Genomic DNA, 18,149 nt, shown 5'->3' with positions numbered 1-18,149 from the left:
GGGGCTGTGGGATAGCAGGTATAGTAGGGAGAGATGGTGCCTATAGTAGCAGTGGGGGGATAATAGCCTCTGGGAAGGGACTGTGGCTGTGGGATAGCAGGTATAGTAGGGAGAGATGGTGCCTATAGTAGCAGTGGGATAGATCAGTGCTGTCAAACTTCTGTGGTACCGAGGGCCAGAATTTTTCCAGCCTACATGGTGGAGGGCCGATAATGGAAGCCAGTTTTAGCCACTTCCCCTTTTAAAACCACACCTGCGTTATCACATTACCATACCCATATTAACAGTGGTAGTACAGCAAAAACCTGCCATACTCTGCCTGCCCTATGCTGCCTGTGTGTGCCATACTCTGCCCTCCCTACCTTGCCTGTGTTTTCCATACTGTGTCTGCCCTATGCTGCCTGTGTATGCTATACTCTGCCTGCCCTATGCTGCCTGTGTGTGCCATACTCTGCCCTCCCTACCCTGCCTGTGTGTGCCATACTTTGCCTGCCATATGCTGCCTGTGTGTGCCATACTCTGCCTGCCCTATGCTGCCTGTGTGTGCCATACTCTGCCTGCCATATGCTGCCTGTGTGTGACATACTCTGCCTGCCCTATGCTGCCTGTGTGTGCCATACTCTGTCTGTGCTATGCTGCCTGTGTGTGCCATACTTTGCCTGCCCTATGCTGTGTGTGTAGCATACTCTGCCTGCCCTACCCTGCCTGTGTGTGCCATACTTTGTCTGCACTCTACCGCCAGTGTGTGCCATACTCTACCTGCCCTATGCTGCCTGTGTGTGCCATACTCTGCCTGTGTGCACCATACTCTGCCTGCCCTACCCTGCCTGTGTGTGCCATACTCTGCCTGCCCTATACTACCTGTGTGTGCCATACTCTGCCTTCCCTGTGCTGCCTGTGTGTGCCATACTTTGCCTGCACTCTACCGCCAGTGTGTGCCATACTCTACCTGCCCTATGCTGCCTGTGTGTGCAATACTCTGCCTGTGTGCGCCATACTCTGCCTTCCCTACCCTGCCTGGGTGTGCCATACTCTGCCTGCCCTATACTGCCTGTGTGCTCCATACTCTGCCTTCCCTATGCTGCCTGTGTGTGCCATACTCTGCCTTCCCTATGCTGCCTGTGTGTGCCATACTCTGCCTTCCCTATGCTGCCTGTGTGTGCCATACTCTGCCTGCCCCATGCTGCCTGTGTGTGCCCTACTCTGCCTTCCCTATGCTGCCTGTGTGTGCCATACTCTGCCTTCCCTATGCTGCCTGTGTGTGCCATACTCTGCCTTCCCTATGCTGCCTGTGTGTGCCATACTCTGCCTGCCCTATACTGCCTGTGTGTTCCATACTCTGCCTTCCCTATGCTGCCTGTGTGTGCCATACTCTGCCTGCCCTATACTGCCTGTGTTTATGGCACACATAGGCATCATAGGGCAGGCAGAGTATGGCACACACAGGCAGTATACAGTGACACAATGCTGGCACTGCTCCTACAGTCTGCACAATAACTATATATTAAAAAACGTTTTACTTGCAGTACCACCTCAGTATATGTTCTTTTGATAGTGTGTATGGTTTATTTGTGGGTTTCTACTGCTTCTACAGGTGTGAACAGGTTAACAATGTGGGTGATTACAGCCTGAGCCTGAGGTGTGAACACTGCAGGGGGTGAACAATGCAGGGATTAGAAAGTGTGAACAACACAGGGGATTACATATTTAAACAATACAGGGGGATTACAGCCTGAATCTGAGGTGAGAACCAGTTAATCTCAGTACTGATACCATTTAAAGCTTCCACAAAGGTAAGCCATCAAAGCAGCCAGACAGGTGGGGGGCCACACAGAGGGGCGGGCTGCCAGTTGCACAGCACTGGGGTAGATAATAGTAAGTGTATAGAGCGTCTGACTCTGGGTTCCTTGCTCCCCGTCTCTCTCTGAGAGATGATTCACTGTTTATCAATTCCCCGCCCGGCGGTTCTGCATTGATAGCGCCTGCATTGCTGGGTATGTTTGGCTGCTGGATATTTTCCTTGCGTACAGAATGATATTTAATGTTTGAATTTGTTTATAGGAGACTGGAGCTTTCTATGGAACAAGTTATAAGTCCTGAATTTCCCTCTGTGCCACATAGTAGGGTACAGGTGCTATAGAACTGTCTGTGTATTTCGTCATACCCAGGTAAAAACATACCCCATCAGTGCCAAACTCCCAAATAAAGGGGTTAATCCCAGCAGTGCCTCCCGTGTAATGTTTGTCCTGAGACTCGGTGTCTGCAGAGGATCTGCCGGGTCAGCACCCTTGGGCTCATGCATTATTTAGGGTTCTGGGCTCTGAGCGTTAGGGGGAGGGAGCAGAATTACGTGGGTAGAGGACGGGGAAGTGAAGGGGTGAATCTATAGAGTGCTGAGCTGGTGAAATTTATGGCATAGCAATAAATCTTTCTGCCTTGGGTCTATTTTATGCGGCTAAATATTTATATCAGTTCATATATTTTTTTTATACTTCTTATTTCTTTCCAATTGTATAAATATGAGATATTTGTGTATCTCCAGGAATGACAGCTTTCTGCCTTGGTGTCACCTTCGCAGAAGTCCTGACGCTGGCACCCATGTAACATCCCCAGAGCATGACCTCTTACTTACCAACTAGATTTCCCTGTGTATGTGCCAGATATATGGGAAACTCACACCTTGCCAGTCACTTCCCTTCCAATCGCTCTGTTCTGTCAATACCTTTTAGAAGCCAACCTTTGAGGCCCAGCGTGCATCCATCCATTTGTGTCTGGCCTGGCCATACAATGAGCTGATAACTCAGGCCCAGTTGGTCTGTGTATGGGGCAAGCCCCTGGGGTTTATAATAGGCCCTGGCATCTCAAGTACCCAGAAGCCCAAACAGCCCCCCAGCCCAATAAATAGTGACTGTCTATGGCTTCTTACAGCAGCCCCCTGGCATTTGCCAGAATGCATAGAGTGTCAGTTCGGGCTTTTTCTTTGGCCTGTCTGACCATGAGTTGGAGTATATGTAGTCCTGTGGCTTCCATATTAATATACTTGTTAGCCCAGGGGCTAAGCAGTTTACGCACAATATAATTGTTTCTCAAATAGCTGACTCTGTTCCATATGTCATGATACTATTGTTGCCCAGTTATTCTTATATTTTTGTCTCACCGATACCCACACTTTCTCCCTTAGACTCATTCAATCAGAAGTCTATCTTTAAAGGAGAACTAAAGCTCAGCTTAGTCTAGAGCAGGGATCCCCAACCTTTCTTACTCGTGAGCCACAGTCAAATGTAAAAAGACTTGGAGAGCAACACAAGCACCATAAAAGTTCATGGAGGTGCCAAATAAGGGCTGTGATTGGCTATTAGGGGCCTCTATGCACCCTATCAGCTTACAGGGGCTTTATTTGGTACTAAATCTTGTTTTTATTCAACCAAAACTTGCCCCCAAGTCAGGAATTCAAAAATAACTACCTGGTTTGGGGGCACTGAGAGCAACATCCAAGGGGTTGGTGAGTAACATGTTGCCCCCGAGTCACTGGTTGGGGATCAATGGTCTAGATATTCTACACCTTTTGTTTTTGGCATAAGTACCAGCCAAGATCCAGTGCAGCCCTACAACAGAGAAGATCTGTGCCTTGAGGATGCCCCCAGTAGCCCTCTATGTTCATTATTCTCTGGGCTGCTAATTTCTACCTGAGCTTAGGGAGCGATGCACAATATACAGCATTGACACAATATAACATTTATATTACAAGGCTGATCAGTAATTTTAGACTCACATTACATAGGAACCAATTTGTTTTGTATCTGAATGGACTCATAATTAGCTAATCCTGCTAATTTTATGGTAATTGCCAACAACCCCTAAGCTTAGCTTCTCAACAACAGCCCAGAGCTCACTGAGCATGTGCAGTGCCGCTGACACTCAAATGAGAGCCTAACAAGTTTGAAGGCCTGTTATACGGCTAAAACAGTAAGATTAGAATATAAAATACATCATTTGTAGCCAAATACTTTCTTAGGCTTCAGTTATCTTTTAAAGGGAAAGTTAACATCTCATTGTAACTCTCCAGACCTATTTATCACGTTGCTACTGTCAGCAATTCTAGCAACCAGACAAAGGTTTTGATAAGCAGCAAAACAACAGTAAATGTCTACTAAAGTTTTATTTCTGGTTGATAGAATCACTCACACTGGCAAGGAGAGGAAATATGGGACATTCTACCAAAAAAAATAGTGAGAACATAGAGTATTATTTACCTACATAATTAAATGTGTTAATGTGGCATCTGTTCGGCCTGAGGGGAACAAGCTGTACAAAATAAATACAAAATAAGTCATTTTAGTACAAAACATTCCTTATAAACATCCTGCTCCTACTTTAACGTTACCCTCCTCAAAATAACCCTAAATACTCGCGGCCCTGCCAGTTTTGTCACAATTCCATACCCTGCGCTGGTTCCAGTTCCATATTCTCCTGGGCAGAATGATCTTGTACAAACAACCAAACATATTCTTTACTGCTTTATCTGAATGTTCTTCCCTGTATTTCATTCACATAGAGGAGAAGATTGACAGACTTATGTTTAATTGCTATGAAGACTCCTTGGAGGCCTGTGGTTAGTCCCCTGGCTAACTTAGATCAGCTCTGTGGGCGGGGCATAATTATAGAGGAAGCAAATGCTGCGACTGCTTGAGGTCCTATGAGGTTTGGGGGCCCTGGGGGGGGCACTGACTGATTCAATATATGTATGTGAAAAATTCTTATTTGTAAAGTTTATGGGGGTTCCTGAAATGCTGTAGTTATGCCACTGTCTGGGGGACAGGGAGACTACACCTGAAACATGGAAAGTGCTGTATAATAATAATAATATTAAACAGACCATAAAAGCAAGAAGATGCCAGCTTGGGGCTGGGAAAGGCCGTGGGTTGGTTCCTTAGTGCTTCTGCCATGTATCTAACCAATCAGTCACAGTAACGCCAGCCCTACCCTTCTCACTCCAGTAGTTCAGGTCCGGCTCTACATACCCACACAGCTTCCTATATCACTCCTCTGTTGCACAGAACGTCCAAAATACAACTCTTTCTTGTCCATCCAATAACATTCTCACACACTCCCCTTACAGGAAGAAGTTGCCCTCATCTGCCCTGGCATTCATCTCCTATACGCTCTGTGCTCAGTACCACATCCCTCACTGCGCTGACTCCTAATTTTATCCACCCCTGTGTGTCTCATACCTTCTTCTCCGTTTAGATTGTAAGCTCAATTGAGCAGGACCCTCTTTACCTCCTGTATCAGTATTTGCTTATTGAATATATATATTCTTCTATTGTACAGTACTGTGGAAAATGTTGGCTCATATATATATATGCATCATAATAATAATCATTAGGGAAATATGAGCACATATATTGTTTTATACACAAAACATGATGTTCCAGAATGTATGGGAAAAAGGAAAAACTTCAGATTTCCCTATACTGATAATGAGATGTTGCCTGAAGACAGTGGGGAGTGTGTTGAGGAAGAAGAAGCAATATGTAAGGCATGGATTTAGAAGAAGAGTGGCTCATAGACATAGATGCTGTATGAGGGGGTGCGAGGCAAACTGGGACTGCTACTCCAGGGGCCCCACATCCCCTCTGGGGCCCTCACCGCCTGACCTCCCCCCCCTACACATGCACCTTATACTTTCTTTTGCTGTGATTGGGGGAGGTGGGCAGCAGGGGAGAGACAGGGGGAGGGCAGGTGGGGATCGGGTCTGGGTTGGTGGGGCCCACCATGTTTTTAACTGGTGTGCTGGCCCAGTCCAACCCTGATGACTATAAAGAGAGGTAAGGCACAAACAATAGGTATGGTAGCATGGTACACACAGGCTTCATAAGGCAGGCAGAGTATGGCACACACAGGCAGGGTAGGGCAGGCAGAGTATGGCACACACAGGCAGCATAGGGAAGGCAGAGTATTGTACACACAGGCAGCAAAGGGCAGGCAAAGTATGGTACACAAAGGCAGCATAGGGCAGGCAGAGTATGGTACACAAAGGCAGCATAGGGCAGGCAGAGTATGGCACACACAGGCAGGGTAGGGCAGGCAGAGTATTGCACACACAGGCAGCATAGGGCTGGCAGAGTATGGCACACACAGGCAGGGTAGGGAGGGCAGGCAGAGTTTGGTACACACAGGCAGGGTAGGGCAGGCAGAGTATGGCACACACAGGCAGGGTAGTGCAGGCAGAGTATGGCACACACAGGCAGCATAGGGCAGGCAAAGTATGGCACACACAGGCAGGGTAGGGCAGGCAGAGTATGGCACACACAGGCAGGGTAGGGCAGGCAAAGTATGGCACACACAGGCAGGATAGGACAGAGTATGGCACACACAGGCAGCATAGGGCAGACAGAGCATGGCACACACAGGCAGCATAGGGCAGGCAGAGTATGGCACACACAGGCAGCATAGGACAGGCAGAGTATGGCACACACAGGCAGCATAGGGCAGGCAGAGTATGGCACACACAGGCAGCATAGGGCAGACAGAGCATGGCACACAGGCAGCATAGGGCAGGCAGAATATGGCACATACAGGCAGTATAGAACTGAAGTGTGAACAATAGTGGGCCTTACAAGTGTGAACAATACAGGAGCTTACAGCCTGAATCTGAGGTGTTAACAATGGAGGGGGCCAGTTAATCTCAGTACTGATACCATTTAAAGCTTACACAAAGGTAAGCAGTCACAGCAATCAGACAGGTGGGGGGCCACACAGAGGGGGTCCAAGGGCTGACAGATGGATGGCACTGGCCTACAGTGTCAATCGCAGAAGACAGATCGAGATCGAGTCTCTAGCCATCAGCAGTTCATTCAGTATACGGACCAGTGCTGTTTCTGTACTGTGTTTTCTGTACTGTGTTTGAGACTGGTCTGCAGTTGGCCAGGTTCTCTGGGTCCAGAGAGATTTTTTCAGTAAAGGCTTGATAATCACTTCCTTAAGTTTTTCTGGTTGCCTGTTTCCAGTTATGGACTGTTGGGGAAATGCGGTCCATATTTGCTAGGGCCTGGATCATCATCACAAGTGGTTGGACAGAGGACAGAGGGGATTTTCACTATTTTATGCTCATCAGTATTACTGAATGTTGATCATGTCTCTGGGAATTTGGCATCTACCATGCTGGGACCTGGGAGGGGTACAGGGGTTTCAGATTTAATTCCAGCTGAGATCGAAATCACCTTGCCAGCAAAGAGCAAACTCCTCGCACATCTCCTGTGAATCTGACTAGTGAAACAATTTACAGGGTCTGTTGTCCCTGAGGTTTGTTAATCGGCTGCCTTCTGCTACATTGTTTCAGGAGTCGAAACCAGAAGTGCAGAGAACATAAACAGACATATTTGACTTCCAATAGCAATTACATTCCAAGTTTTTTTTAAACCAATGAAAATGTATGATAATAAGACATGAAAGGTGTTTGCACATAGGCATTATAGCAGCTGAGATGGGTTAGCGATACTAGTGATCAGCTGCAGGCTGTACCGGAGCAGAGATAGTTAAGAAGCAGCAGAGCAAGGCAGAGCGTGTCAGTAAGTGCATTAAGACTATGAGGATGCAGCTGAATGAATGAATTAAATGCAGCGGCTGAATAAAAGGGTTTAAAGATCTCGCAGGGTTTGCAGTGTGCTAGTTCCAATAATAGCCTTCCCCTGTACAAGTGCTTACTATAGGCGCTGTCATCATCCTGCCAGAGATGTGTCCTGATAGCACCCCGTACAGGTGAACTAAAACTCTCTGCTTTTAGATTAGGTGTCTGTGCATCCCAGGTAATGACCGTTTATCGGTAGTGGGGTTATTTATAGACATACTGGGGCAATAAAATCCACGTGCGTGTCCTTCTGTTTAACATAACCCCATGTAGGGTACATGTGGCCGAATATGCCTTTAGGGACCTTAGATTGTAATCTCCATTGGACAGGGACTGATGGGAATGTGAAAGGGACCTTAGATTGTAAGCTCACTGGGGCAGGGACTGATGGGAATGTGATAGGGACCTTAGATTGTAAGCTCACTGGGGCAGGGGCTGATGGGAATGTGATAGGGACCTTAGATTGTAAGCACCATTGGACAGGGACTGATGGGAATGTGAAAGGGACCTTAGATTGTAAGCTCCACTACACAGGGACTGATAGGAATATGAAAGGGACCACAGACAGGGCTCCTGATATAAATGACCCTAGCGTGTGTGTGACTGTGAAAGGGACCTCAGCCTGTAAGCTCCATTGGACAGGGACTGATAGGAATGTGATAGGGACCTTAGATTGTAAGCTCCATTGGACAGGGACTGATAGGAATGTGATAGGGACCTTAGATTGTAAGCTCCATTGCACAGGAACTGATAGGAATGTAATAGGGACCTTAGATTGTAAGCTCCACTGGGGCAGGGACTGATGGGAATGTGATAGGGACCTTAGATTGTAAGCTCCATTGGGCAGGGACTGATGGGAATGTAATAGGGTCCTTAGATTGTAAGCTCCACTGGACAGGGACTGATGGGAATGTGAAAGGGACCTTAGATTGTAAGCTCCATTGGGCAGGGACTGATGGGAATGTGAAAGGGACCTTAGACTGTAAGCTCCATTTACAGGGACTGATAGGAATGTGAAAGGGACCTTAGATTGTAAGCTCCATTGGACAGGGACTGATAGGAATGTGATAGGGACCTTAGATTGTAAGCTCCATTTACAGGGATTGATAAGAATGTGATAGGGACTTTAGATTGTAAGCTCCACTGGGACATCGACTGATGGGAATGAGGTACAATCTCTGTATAGCGCTGCAGAATACACTGGCACTATATAAATGAAGAATAGGAAGAATCCATAACATTAGCTTGTTTTGGTGATACCGCACTCTGACGCAAGCACAGTCGGAATGATTTATAAAGGAATAAGCACAAATATAAACATTCCTTTAGTATCAGCCCATGAAGGCACAGAGACCCATGGGAAGGCAGACACTGATTTATATTCCGACACACTGCACTGGCCAGCAGCAGACACACTATCACAGATATACAAATGAATGCAGAGATAATAATGGCACGGAGACAGTGAGAGGCACAGGCAAGTGCCCAGAGAGCGAGCTTCCCAGCTGGAGCAAGTAAGCGGAGAGATGCATCTCCCATCCTGATGCTCTGAGGGAGGGGAGAGAGGGGAAGCTGGGAGGGAGAGTGTGCAGGAAGGTGAGCAGGATGCAGGAGGAGGAAGCACAGTGCCTGCATCAGCAACACTGCAGTGAGAGGGGACAGCACGCAGGCTGAATGATGCTCTGCTACCACAGCCAAGGCACATAGAGAGGCAAGAAAGGAGGTAGGCACTGGCCAACAAACGCTCTGTACCCAGGCAAGAATAATGGGAACAAGGGGAAATGGAAGAGGAAGGCTATGCAATCAGAGCTGCATCTTGCAGGAGAGACAGGGATGTGATGGAAATGGTACCCCGGGGGCAGTGTGAGTGAGGGGCTTGGGGGGGTACCGGCAAACAGAGGTATGTATGTACTGGCCATTCTGCCCTGCAGCTCCTGTGATGGGGAAGATGGGGGATAAGAGGCAGGGAGACAGAGTACGTGTTGGCCATATCTCTCTGCAGGGAAAGAGCTGGAAAGGGGTTTGTCAGAATGGGAGAGCGGCTGAGCAAGAGAGGAGGGAGATGGACAGTGGGAGATTTGCTATGGGGAGAATGGCAGGGGGCAAGTGATGTTTGCTGGTGGAGAGGGGGTTGAAGGAGATTAAAAATGCAAGGGGTTGGAGATATGGGGGTGATATGGGGAAGAAGAGGGTAACGGGGTATATTACAAGCTTCTGCGGGTAAAGGGAAAGATGATATATATACTCATGTATATGAATGGGCAGGAGTCAGCACAGGCGGTACAGAGGCACTGCAGTCATGTTGTGTTACAGAGATGTTTGTGTCCCAACACAAGAGACAGTGTCTGTGCCACAGGCCAGAGTGTGTGCGTGATGTAATGGGCATGGACTGGCCATTCTCCCTCTATACCTTTCTATTATTGATGGGGCTGATACATTCTCGGAAATGCCTGGCTCCCCGTGCCCACTGCTTCAGTTAAGCCAGGGATATTCTATTCCTACCCTTTGTCCCACACACTGTTTGTACCGCTGGGTGGGTTGATTAGCGGTGTCTCCTCGCAGTTTAAAGGCATTAAGGTGTGTGTGTGTCACAGTTGTGATGGATGTGCGATTCCCAGAGTACAAAGGCTACCAGTGCCACAGAGTGGTAGATATGGCTGCCACTATCAAATGCCATCAAGTACCTTCATTGCCCTGTACAAACTACAGCTTCCCCTGGCTGCAGGAGGATGCTGGGAGCTGTAGTTCAGACACAGTAGTAGTTAAGTCCAAAAATGAGCTGACACAGACAGATGTACTGGTGAGCATATGCTGAGTACATAGGGGGTTCCCTATGGGGTGGAGAATAATGTGATAGATGCACAGTGCGACCATGGCTGCACCAAAACACAGAACTTTGCCCAGGCAACACAGTCTCTTGTTTATACCAATAGTGGGTTTGTGTCTGTTATAAGATGTTTGTACATTGGAGTTAGTGTGTCTGCCAAACTGTGCTACAGAAGGGCATTGCTGCATTTATGTGAATGTGTGGGCTGTTTGTCAAGCAGATGGCATTGTGTGTGTGTGGCACATAGCTATCTCCCATATTCCTCCCTCTGTGCTACACACAATACACATATAGGGCAATGTCAAACTTGCAGTGGGCAATAACTCCCGGCAGCCAGTGGCTAGCTGAGAATGCTGGGTAATGGCAGCTCACAAGACAAAGAGAGCTGAGCCTGTATAATTACACATATTAGATGTCACATGGTATAACTAGAGTCACACTTAAGCCACCCCTGTGACTTTTTTTAAACTGGCCTTTGCTCTTTAAGCCGTTGTGTCTCCTGTGGGACCCTTGCTCCCCTGCACCCCCAGTAGTAACCCCACTGCATAAGGATCATAAGTCAAGATCACTTTACTCAAAGGTGTCATAATATTATTATATCTCAAAGCAGGGGGTAGAGTTCTTTAATAATCAATATTCTGGTAGAACTCTGACATCACTAAGCACTTACTGTAACTAATGATGTCACTAAGCACTGTTTATATAGTAAATATGAGGATATTATAAGTCACTGAGGAGTTCAATGACCATGTAACAGCACGAGGCGGAAGGCTAATATGAAGATATATATTTTATAATGCACACGTTTTAGTGAGTCATGTGACAGAAATGACAACACTGATGACATCACTAAGCGCAGTTTATAAGGGTATCATTTACAGGATATGCATGGCTCTTGTGTATTATAAGGATATATCCATATTATTGACATGTACATACATTTAAACTATGAATCTATATCACTTGTTTCAGTGTGTGCATATTTTGAGTCTGGGTCAGGGGCACTGACATTGCGGTGCAGGTTGGCACACACAGGTGCTGGTAGGTAGATGTGCAGGCAATTTGTTTTATTTGTATTAATGGTGAATAGTTTACATTACATTAGTTTACATGTGAAAAGTCCATTCATAAAATTCAGCTCATAATGAACTATTTTGCCTCTTGCAGGGTGAGCAGCCCTAGGGACGGATGCTTAAATACAAGCTGTGCCACATACAACTGAGTCAGGAGAACTGTATGTATCTTGGCCTTTTTGGCCCAACGTGCAAGCTTGAAGCTGTGTGTGTGGCACGACCCCCGGAGCTGTACAGGGCACCCCTTGAGGAGTGAGGGAGGCTCAGGATGGCACAGGCTGCCAAGCAACTAAAGAAGATCAAGGATGTGGAGGCACAGGCACTGCAGGAACAGAAAGAAAAAGAGGAATCGGATCGCAAAAGAAGGAGCCGCTCCCGGGACCGCAAGAAAAAGGTAATTCTTTCAATGTTATACTCAGTAGCACAGGAATATCTGTAGGGCCACAGGGGAAAAGTGGCTAGGCCTGTATGCCCGAAATATTATGGCAGCTGAAAGACTGGCAGCAGGAGCCACAACCTGCCCTGTCCGATGCCAGTTATTGCCACACAGTTCCCATAATCCTCAGGGAAACCCTGGGCATTCATATTGAGCAAGAGCTGAGGAAGGACGGAGTGCTTGGCAACGTTTCCACCAGATGCACTTCAGTCAAACATTCAGCCGGGCCTTGCTATTAACAGAAGTGACGCTGGGCTCGGACATGGCTCTCTGCCAGCCCCAGATCTGTGCCCAGCAGAGCATCCCTAGTAATGCCAGCTCTACAGTCCCTGCATGTAAACTGGTGACAGCTGAGTCGCACAGTAACAGGAGGAGGGGGGCACAATATAAATACCTTCATATGGGAATTCAGTTACAATAAATGATATCCAGTCCAGTCCACTTCATATTCTCAGGCTTTGTTTTCATTCAACAAATGTTGTAAAAGGAATTGTTCACCTTTGAATTAACTTTTAATAGGAATACAGACATTGATAATCAGAGACAATTTGCAATTGGTCTTCATTCTTTAAGGGTTTTCAGTTATTTAGCTTTTTTGTTCGGTGTCCAGGCTACAATTTGTAGCCTCACAGAGTAACAGTTTGTAGCTCCCAGGGTCACTGACCCCCATTTAAAAGCTGGAAAGAAAGGCAAATAATGAAACCAATAACAAATAAATAATAAAAGCCAATTGCAAAGTTGCTGGAATGTGGCATTTAAGGACACTGCCCCAAATGATGGCTCCAGCATTAGCTCTAGTCACAGCCAATGTGCTTAATGACTAAAATACAGATTTTGTTTACTGGAGGACCCTCTTGTGGGCTGTTATCTCTATCATAATATATAATTGCCCTAAGGGGGGGCTGCGTTTTCACTTGGGGTACCGCTTTGTATATTTGCTTTCATAACAGCTTGTAACCTACGTCTTGTTTATTATCGCAAGGTGCCATTCAGGTGATAGCGAGGGATATCCGACCTCCGAGGTGTCTGTATCTTGCCTTTCTGATGACTAAGGTGGAACTCACACCTAAAAATAGTACCTGGCCAATGTGAGAGGCAGGGCCCCCAGACTGGGAGGAAGTGCTGCCGTGGCCATTTTAGCAGCCCTGTACCTTGCTAACTGCCTGCCTCGGTGTCAGGTTAAGGTTAAAAGGAACCCAGTGTGGCAGTGAGAAGACTTTGTGATAGCAACAAAGGGTTGGAGTAAGAAATATAATTCCAGAGCAGGTAGAAATCAGTACTGATCATTTCAGCTGACATGTACCCTGACACCCCAGCGGAATGCGTTGAGCCTCAATCCTCGCCTTGTAGCCTCTGTTCCACTGTGTAATTATTTGGGCTCATTCGGCTTCTTTTACTGCTGTGTCTTGTGCTGATGTGACTGAATTTTAAAGGGTTAGGAGCGATATACTATAAATATCAGGAATAATTATGTGTTCTGCAGTTTTTCCCTCTTTCATTCAAGGGGAGGACTGCATTCTGCAAACTGTATATTTTTACTTGGTTTCAATACTGTAGACCCTACACATATTGCTCAAACTCTGTAACGTCTTCTGAATCTACAGAAAGAATGAACATCATTTTTTTATATAAATAACATTAACTCTGGCTTCTTGGGTTTGTTTCCTAATAAGCATTACCAAGATACCTAGAACTTTTCCAGGGGGCCCCTCCTGGTAACATTAGTCAGTGGTCACTCCCCATTTCTGTAGGAGGGCAGAGATGAGAAATAAAGTGCAGCTGAGGGAATGGAATGGGAATAGAATTGGAAGATAAAGAAGAAAGGATTGAAAGGCTTCCCAGTTTGACACTGTTGAGATTTCTGCCCAGGTATGGCCCAGGTGATGAGTCCCTATGGAAAGCCAGTCATACTGTACACAAAAAGGGCATCGAGTCTGGCTAGCTTGGCTAATGAGTTGGCCTTTGGGACAAATCAGGCTGTTTGGGTTGTTCAGACGTATGCACAATGATCTGTAGTAGCTCAGAAAAAAAGGGTGTTTCTCCCTAATAAAATTAGCAAGTGTATGAGCCCCCACTCAGGCATCAATTATGGTGTTAGAATACAGCTAAGGGTAACTGTATAAATATACCCATGAATGGATGTGGGACAGGGGAAGACTGATGATTTTGGCATCCTTGCACGACAGTTTGAAAACCTTTTCATACAGTTATATATGAACAGTTATTCATATCTATATGAATATTTATATGTATGTCCAGTTTAGTATTATGCTCTATATGTGTAATTCTGTTAGATATAGTTGTTATGTTATTTAATATAAAACACAGGATTGGGTCTTCTAAGTTCAGTAAATTTTATCATGGGAATTTTCCTGCTGTAACAGAAATAGACAAGGGGTATTGGCATCCTAGTAGGATATTGTTAGACTTTGCTACATGACATGTTCTTCCAGTAGTCTATGTGTGTAGTAACAACTACTACATACAAGGTGGCATTTGGTATTAGTATGGAGAAGGAATATGAAGGCCTCAGGACCCTTCAACATTGGGTCACATAAGATAATAGGCCCGGCAATCTTATTTATGTGCCAAATGGACAACTGTATTTTATTTGATGTATTCCATTGATGCCTGAAGGATTAAAGACTCTTCCTTGAGGAAACTCATGTTTATTAGTGGATTATGAGGGTTCCCAGAGAGTACCCTCCCTTCATCTGGCAAGCTTCCGGAATATCTAAAATATGAATTCATAATAATTTATTACACACGGAGTGATCATTTTTGGCCACTACAGACTCAGCAGTTTGTGTTGGTGAGAAACAGTCTATGCGCATTCGTAGGATTAGGTTTATATGGGAAGCATGTCATTCGCCGTGCCCTGGGCTAAGGGTACAATTGGCTCATTGCAGTTACCAATAGCAACCAATTAGCATTTAGCTTTAATCAGCCTGCTGCAGGTAGAATACTGAAAGCAAACAGCTGATTGGTTTCTATGTGTGTTGGTTTATAAGGCGGGTTTGCCTAGTTTTAGTAAATGAGCCCTGATCACATACTGTACATCTGCTCTTAGACATTCATGGAAATCTATCATTCTATTCCTGTAACAGGTGTTTCCCTGGGGTCTCAAATGTCCTTACTGACCTGTATTCTATGTGATGCAGAACAACTTGCTGTTCCATCCCTCCTTACCTCCTCCCAGAGTAATCCTATATTATTGTGTTTCCTACCCTAGGGGTCGGCCCTCAGAACTGGCTCCCCATGCTGTTTAGGGGGGGTCCCCATGATTACCTTAAATACAGTCATATGCAGTTTTGCAATAGACTATAGTTCCAGATTTTGGGTCCCATTCAAAAACAGGTTAGGAACCCTGCAGCACTGTAATAATTCCTTGACAAGAAGCCAGAGAGACATGAATCCATGTGACTTGATTGTTCCGACCAAAGGCCAGTCCATTTATCTGATGATAAAATCCCCTTCCCTAATCTTACACCCAGCGGCTGCCGTTCAAAGGACGTTTGTTTCAGAATATCTTGACAAATTAGCTCAGGGATAGAGAACAAATGGCCACATACGCAGAAGCCATAGTGTGCTGATCCAACCAGTCACCGCAGGGGAGATACATCAGATCACTACATGGAAGAGCAACCCTCATTTAATTCCTCTAAGAAAATGATTATCTTCCCATTATACAGTTAATTACAATTTTTCAATGGCTTTAAGGTTATTTGTCCCTTTCTGCACTGCTGGTTCGTTCTCTTGACATCCTTGGTGACATTATAGGTCTGATAATCTGCTACTTTGTTTCAAAAGTCAGAACCAGCAGAGTGGAGAACAGAAAGGGACAGACGCATACTTTTTTCCATTGCAGATACATTTATATGTAACTTTAAAACCAATAAACATTTGTATCATGGAAAATTGCTTAGAACTATAGTTGCTTTTATTAAGGAAACGTTTAGGCTAGGGTTTATATGCTCTTTAAAGCAGCATTGCTCAAACTGAGTCGGTGATGGGTAAGGTATAGGCACTGGCTATGAGAAGCATGTGGTTTATGGGTACATGGACTTGTGTACATACATTATGGTCTCTGGACTGGAGAGAAAATGTTGTTGCCCTTCTACCAGCCAAAATCCAGAGCTTGTTACCCAAAACATTGAGACAACATCCCCCCCTACAATGACAGGTCTATTCATGCCAACAATTTGGGGCATTTGAGGCATGGCCTTAGTATGGGGGAAAATGAGCTGCAAGCACAGAGCTGATCTCATAGCTAACTGCCAGAAAATCATTCAAGGTCAGTCAGAGCACCTCTCTGATAATGTTGTGCCCGCCAGCATATTTAATGTGATTGAGATGCACAGATTAGAGCCATGGATCCTGGCACACCCAGCCATGAGCTAGGGAGGAAGGAAGGATGCTATGTTGGGAGGGAGTGGGTTCTACAGCAACACAGGGGCTGGATATTTAATATCTGACCCATCACCTGAACCCAAAATACTGTAGGGATCATTATTTACTGTGGGGAGGTGCATGCTGTACTCTGTGGGGAGGGTTAGATTATGTGTCTCTTGTACTTAGCACCTGTCCTACGACTCAACTACTGGTCCTGGTGTGTGCCTTGCACCTACAGAGATTCATGAAGGAATAATGAATAGACCTGGGTATTTCAAGTACCCAGAGGCCCAAACAGCCCCCCAGCTCAAAAACAAGTGACTGTCTATGGCATCTTACAGCAGCCCCTCTGGCATTTGCCAGAACCCACAGATTCCCAGTCCGGGCCTGCATGTATGCGGACACCCCTGGGTTGTCTATATTCATGCCCCTCCCATGACAGGGGCAAACTGCACCTACCAGTGCATAATTATCTGCTCACTTATGAAAGGGTGCAACGTGTACCCTTTGTTCTTGCCCACAATGCACTGTGCACCCCCCTTCTCTTGTAGCATGTATTGCTGTTAATGGCAAATATTTGCACCTCTGAAACAAGGTCCATTGTGGGCAAAAAAACTTTTGATTTGTGCCAATTTGCACTTAGTACCTTTCCAACCTTTCATTTATGAGTCTTTTAGGTTTCCAGTCAACACCCGCCAATAATAGTTAATAGTAATAGTTAAATGGTAATTTATAAATCTCCAGAACCCCTGTAACCCTGATAGGTCCAGACTGGGACACAAAATAGGCCCTGGCACCTCAAGTACACAGAGGCCCAAACAGCCCCCCCACAAGCCCAATAAATAGTGACTGTCTATGGCACCTTACAGCAGCCCCTCTGGCATTTGCCAGAACCCACAGATTGCCAGTCTGAGCCTGGAGTGGGATTCAAAATGGCCCTGGCATTTCAAGTACACAGAGGACCAAACAGCCCCCACCAGCTCAATAAATAGTGAGTGTCTATGGCATCTAACAGCAGCCCCTCTGGCATTTGCCAGAATACACAGATTGCCAGTCTGGGCCTGTTGGAGTGTTAGCATTTGAGAAGCTGCACAGCTGGCACTATGGTCTTCTACTTACTATGGGAGTCAAATGGTTAAAAGATGTTGTGTTTTACATTTTGGTTTCCTATTTATTTTTAACTCGTCTGCTAATTGCTGTCTGAGGATTGGCGGTTGTGAAACGAGTCCTTATAGCCCAGCATAGTTTTGTAGTAATGGCTGGAGCCTTTAGCATTTCAACCTATTGTCCGACCTTGGGCAAGTGTCTGTGTGTGGTTAAATGCAGTACATTAGGTGGGAGAAGCTGTTTTTCCTTACAGCAGATGTTCCCATAGTATCATTATGCTGATGTATATCAGGGAAGGTGTTGTGTTGTGTGTAAATGATTCAGATATGTGTTAAGCTGGCCATACACGCCGCGATCTGACACCATTCAGGGCTGAATCGGCAGGTAAGGAGGTAGAAACAATAGGATTTCTACCTTCTGCCGATTCAGCGCTGAAGGTAGATTTTGGTCAGGCGCCTTCTATGGCGCCCGATCAAAATTTTCAAACTGGTCCAATCGGCGAGTCGGCCGATATCAGCAGCTTCCTGCGATATCGGTCGACTCGCCGACATACCATACACGCACCGAATATCGTACGAAACAAGGTTTCGTATGATAATATCGGTGCGTGTATGGCCACCTTTATGCTGCTATGTGCCAGGGTATACACATTGGTGGCTAGCAAACACACAATGGCTTAGTGCA

At 45.9% G+C, this 18,149-nt stretch overlaps 1 protein-coding gene across 11 annotated transcripts in view; it reads left to right on the top strand.

Annotated features, from left to right (window-relative positions):
* Positions 1 to 9,239: 9,239 nt before the first annotated feature.
* Positions 9,240 to 18,149, top strand: part of ank1 (ankyrin 1) — a 120,953-nt gene continuing 112,043 nt past the window's right edge. For all 11 annotated transcript variants that reach the window (XM_012959150.1, XM_012959146.1, XM_012959145.1 and 8 more), the window contains exons 1-2: positions 9,240 to 9,353; positions 11,625 to 11,924. In XM_012959150.1, the coding sequence (XP_012814604.1) occupies positions 11,799 to 11,924 (126 nt within the window). In that variant the 5' untranslated portion in view covers positions 9,240 to 9,353; positions 11,625 to 11,798. The remainder of the gene's footprint in view (positions 9,354 to 11,624; positions 11,925 to 18,149) is intronic.

This window comes from Xenopus tropicalis, chromosome 3, assembly GCF_000004195.4.
Source record: "Xenopus tropicalis strain Nigerian chromosome 3, UCB_Xtro_10.0, whole genome shotgun sequence".
In the NCBI taxonomy this organism is placed as follows: domain Eukaryota; kingdom Metazoa; phylum Chordata; class Amphibia; order Anura; family Pipidae; genus Xenopus; species Xenopus tropicalis.
Note: the sequence above shows the minus strand (reverse complement) of the source record. Positions and strands in the feature narration are given on the sequence as shown.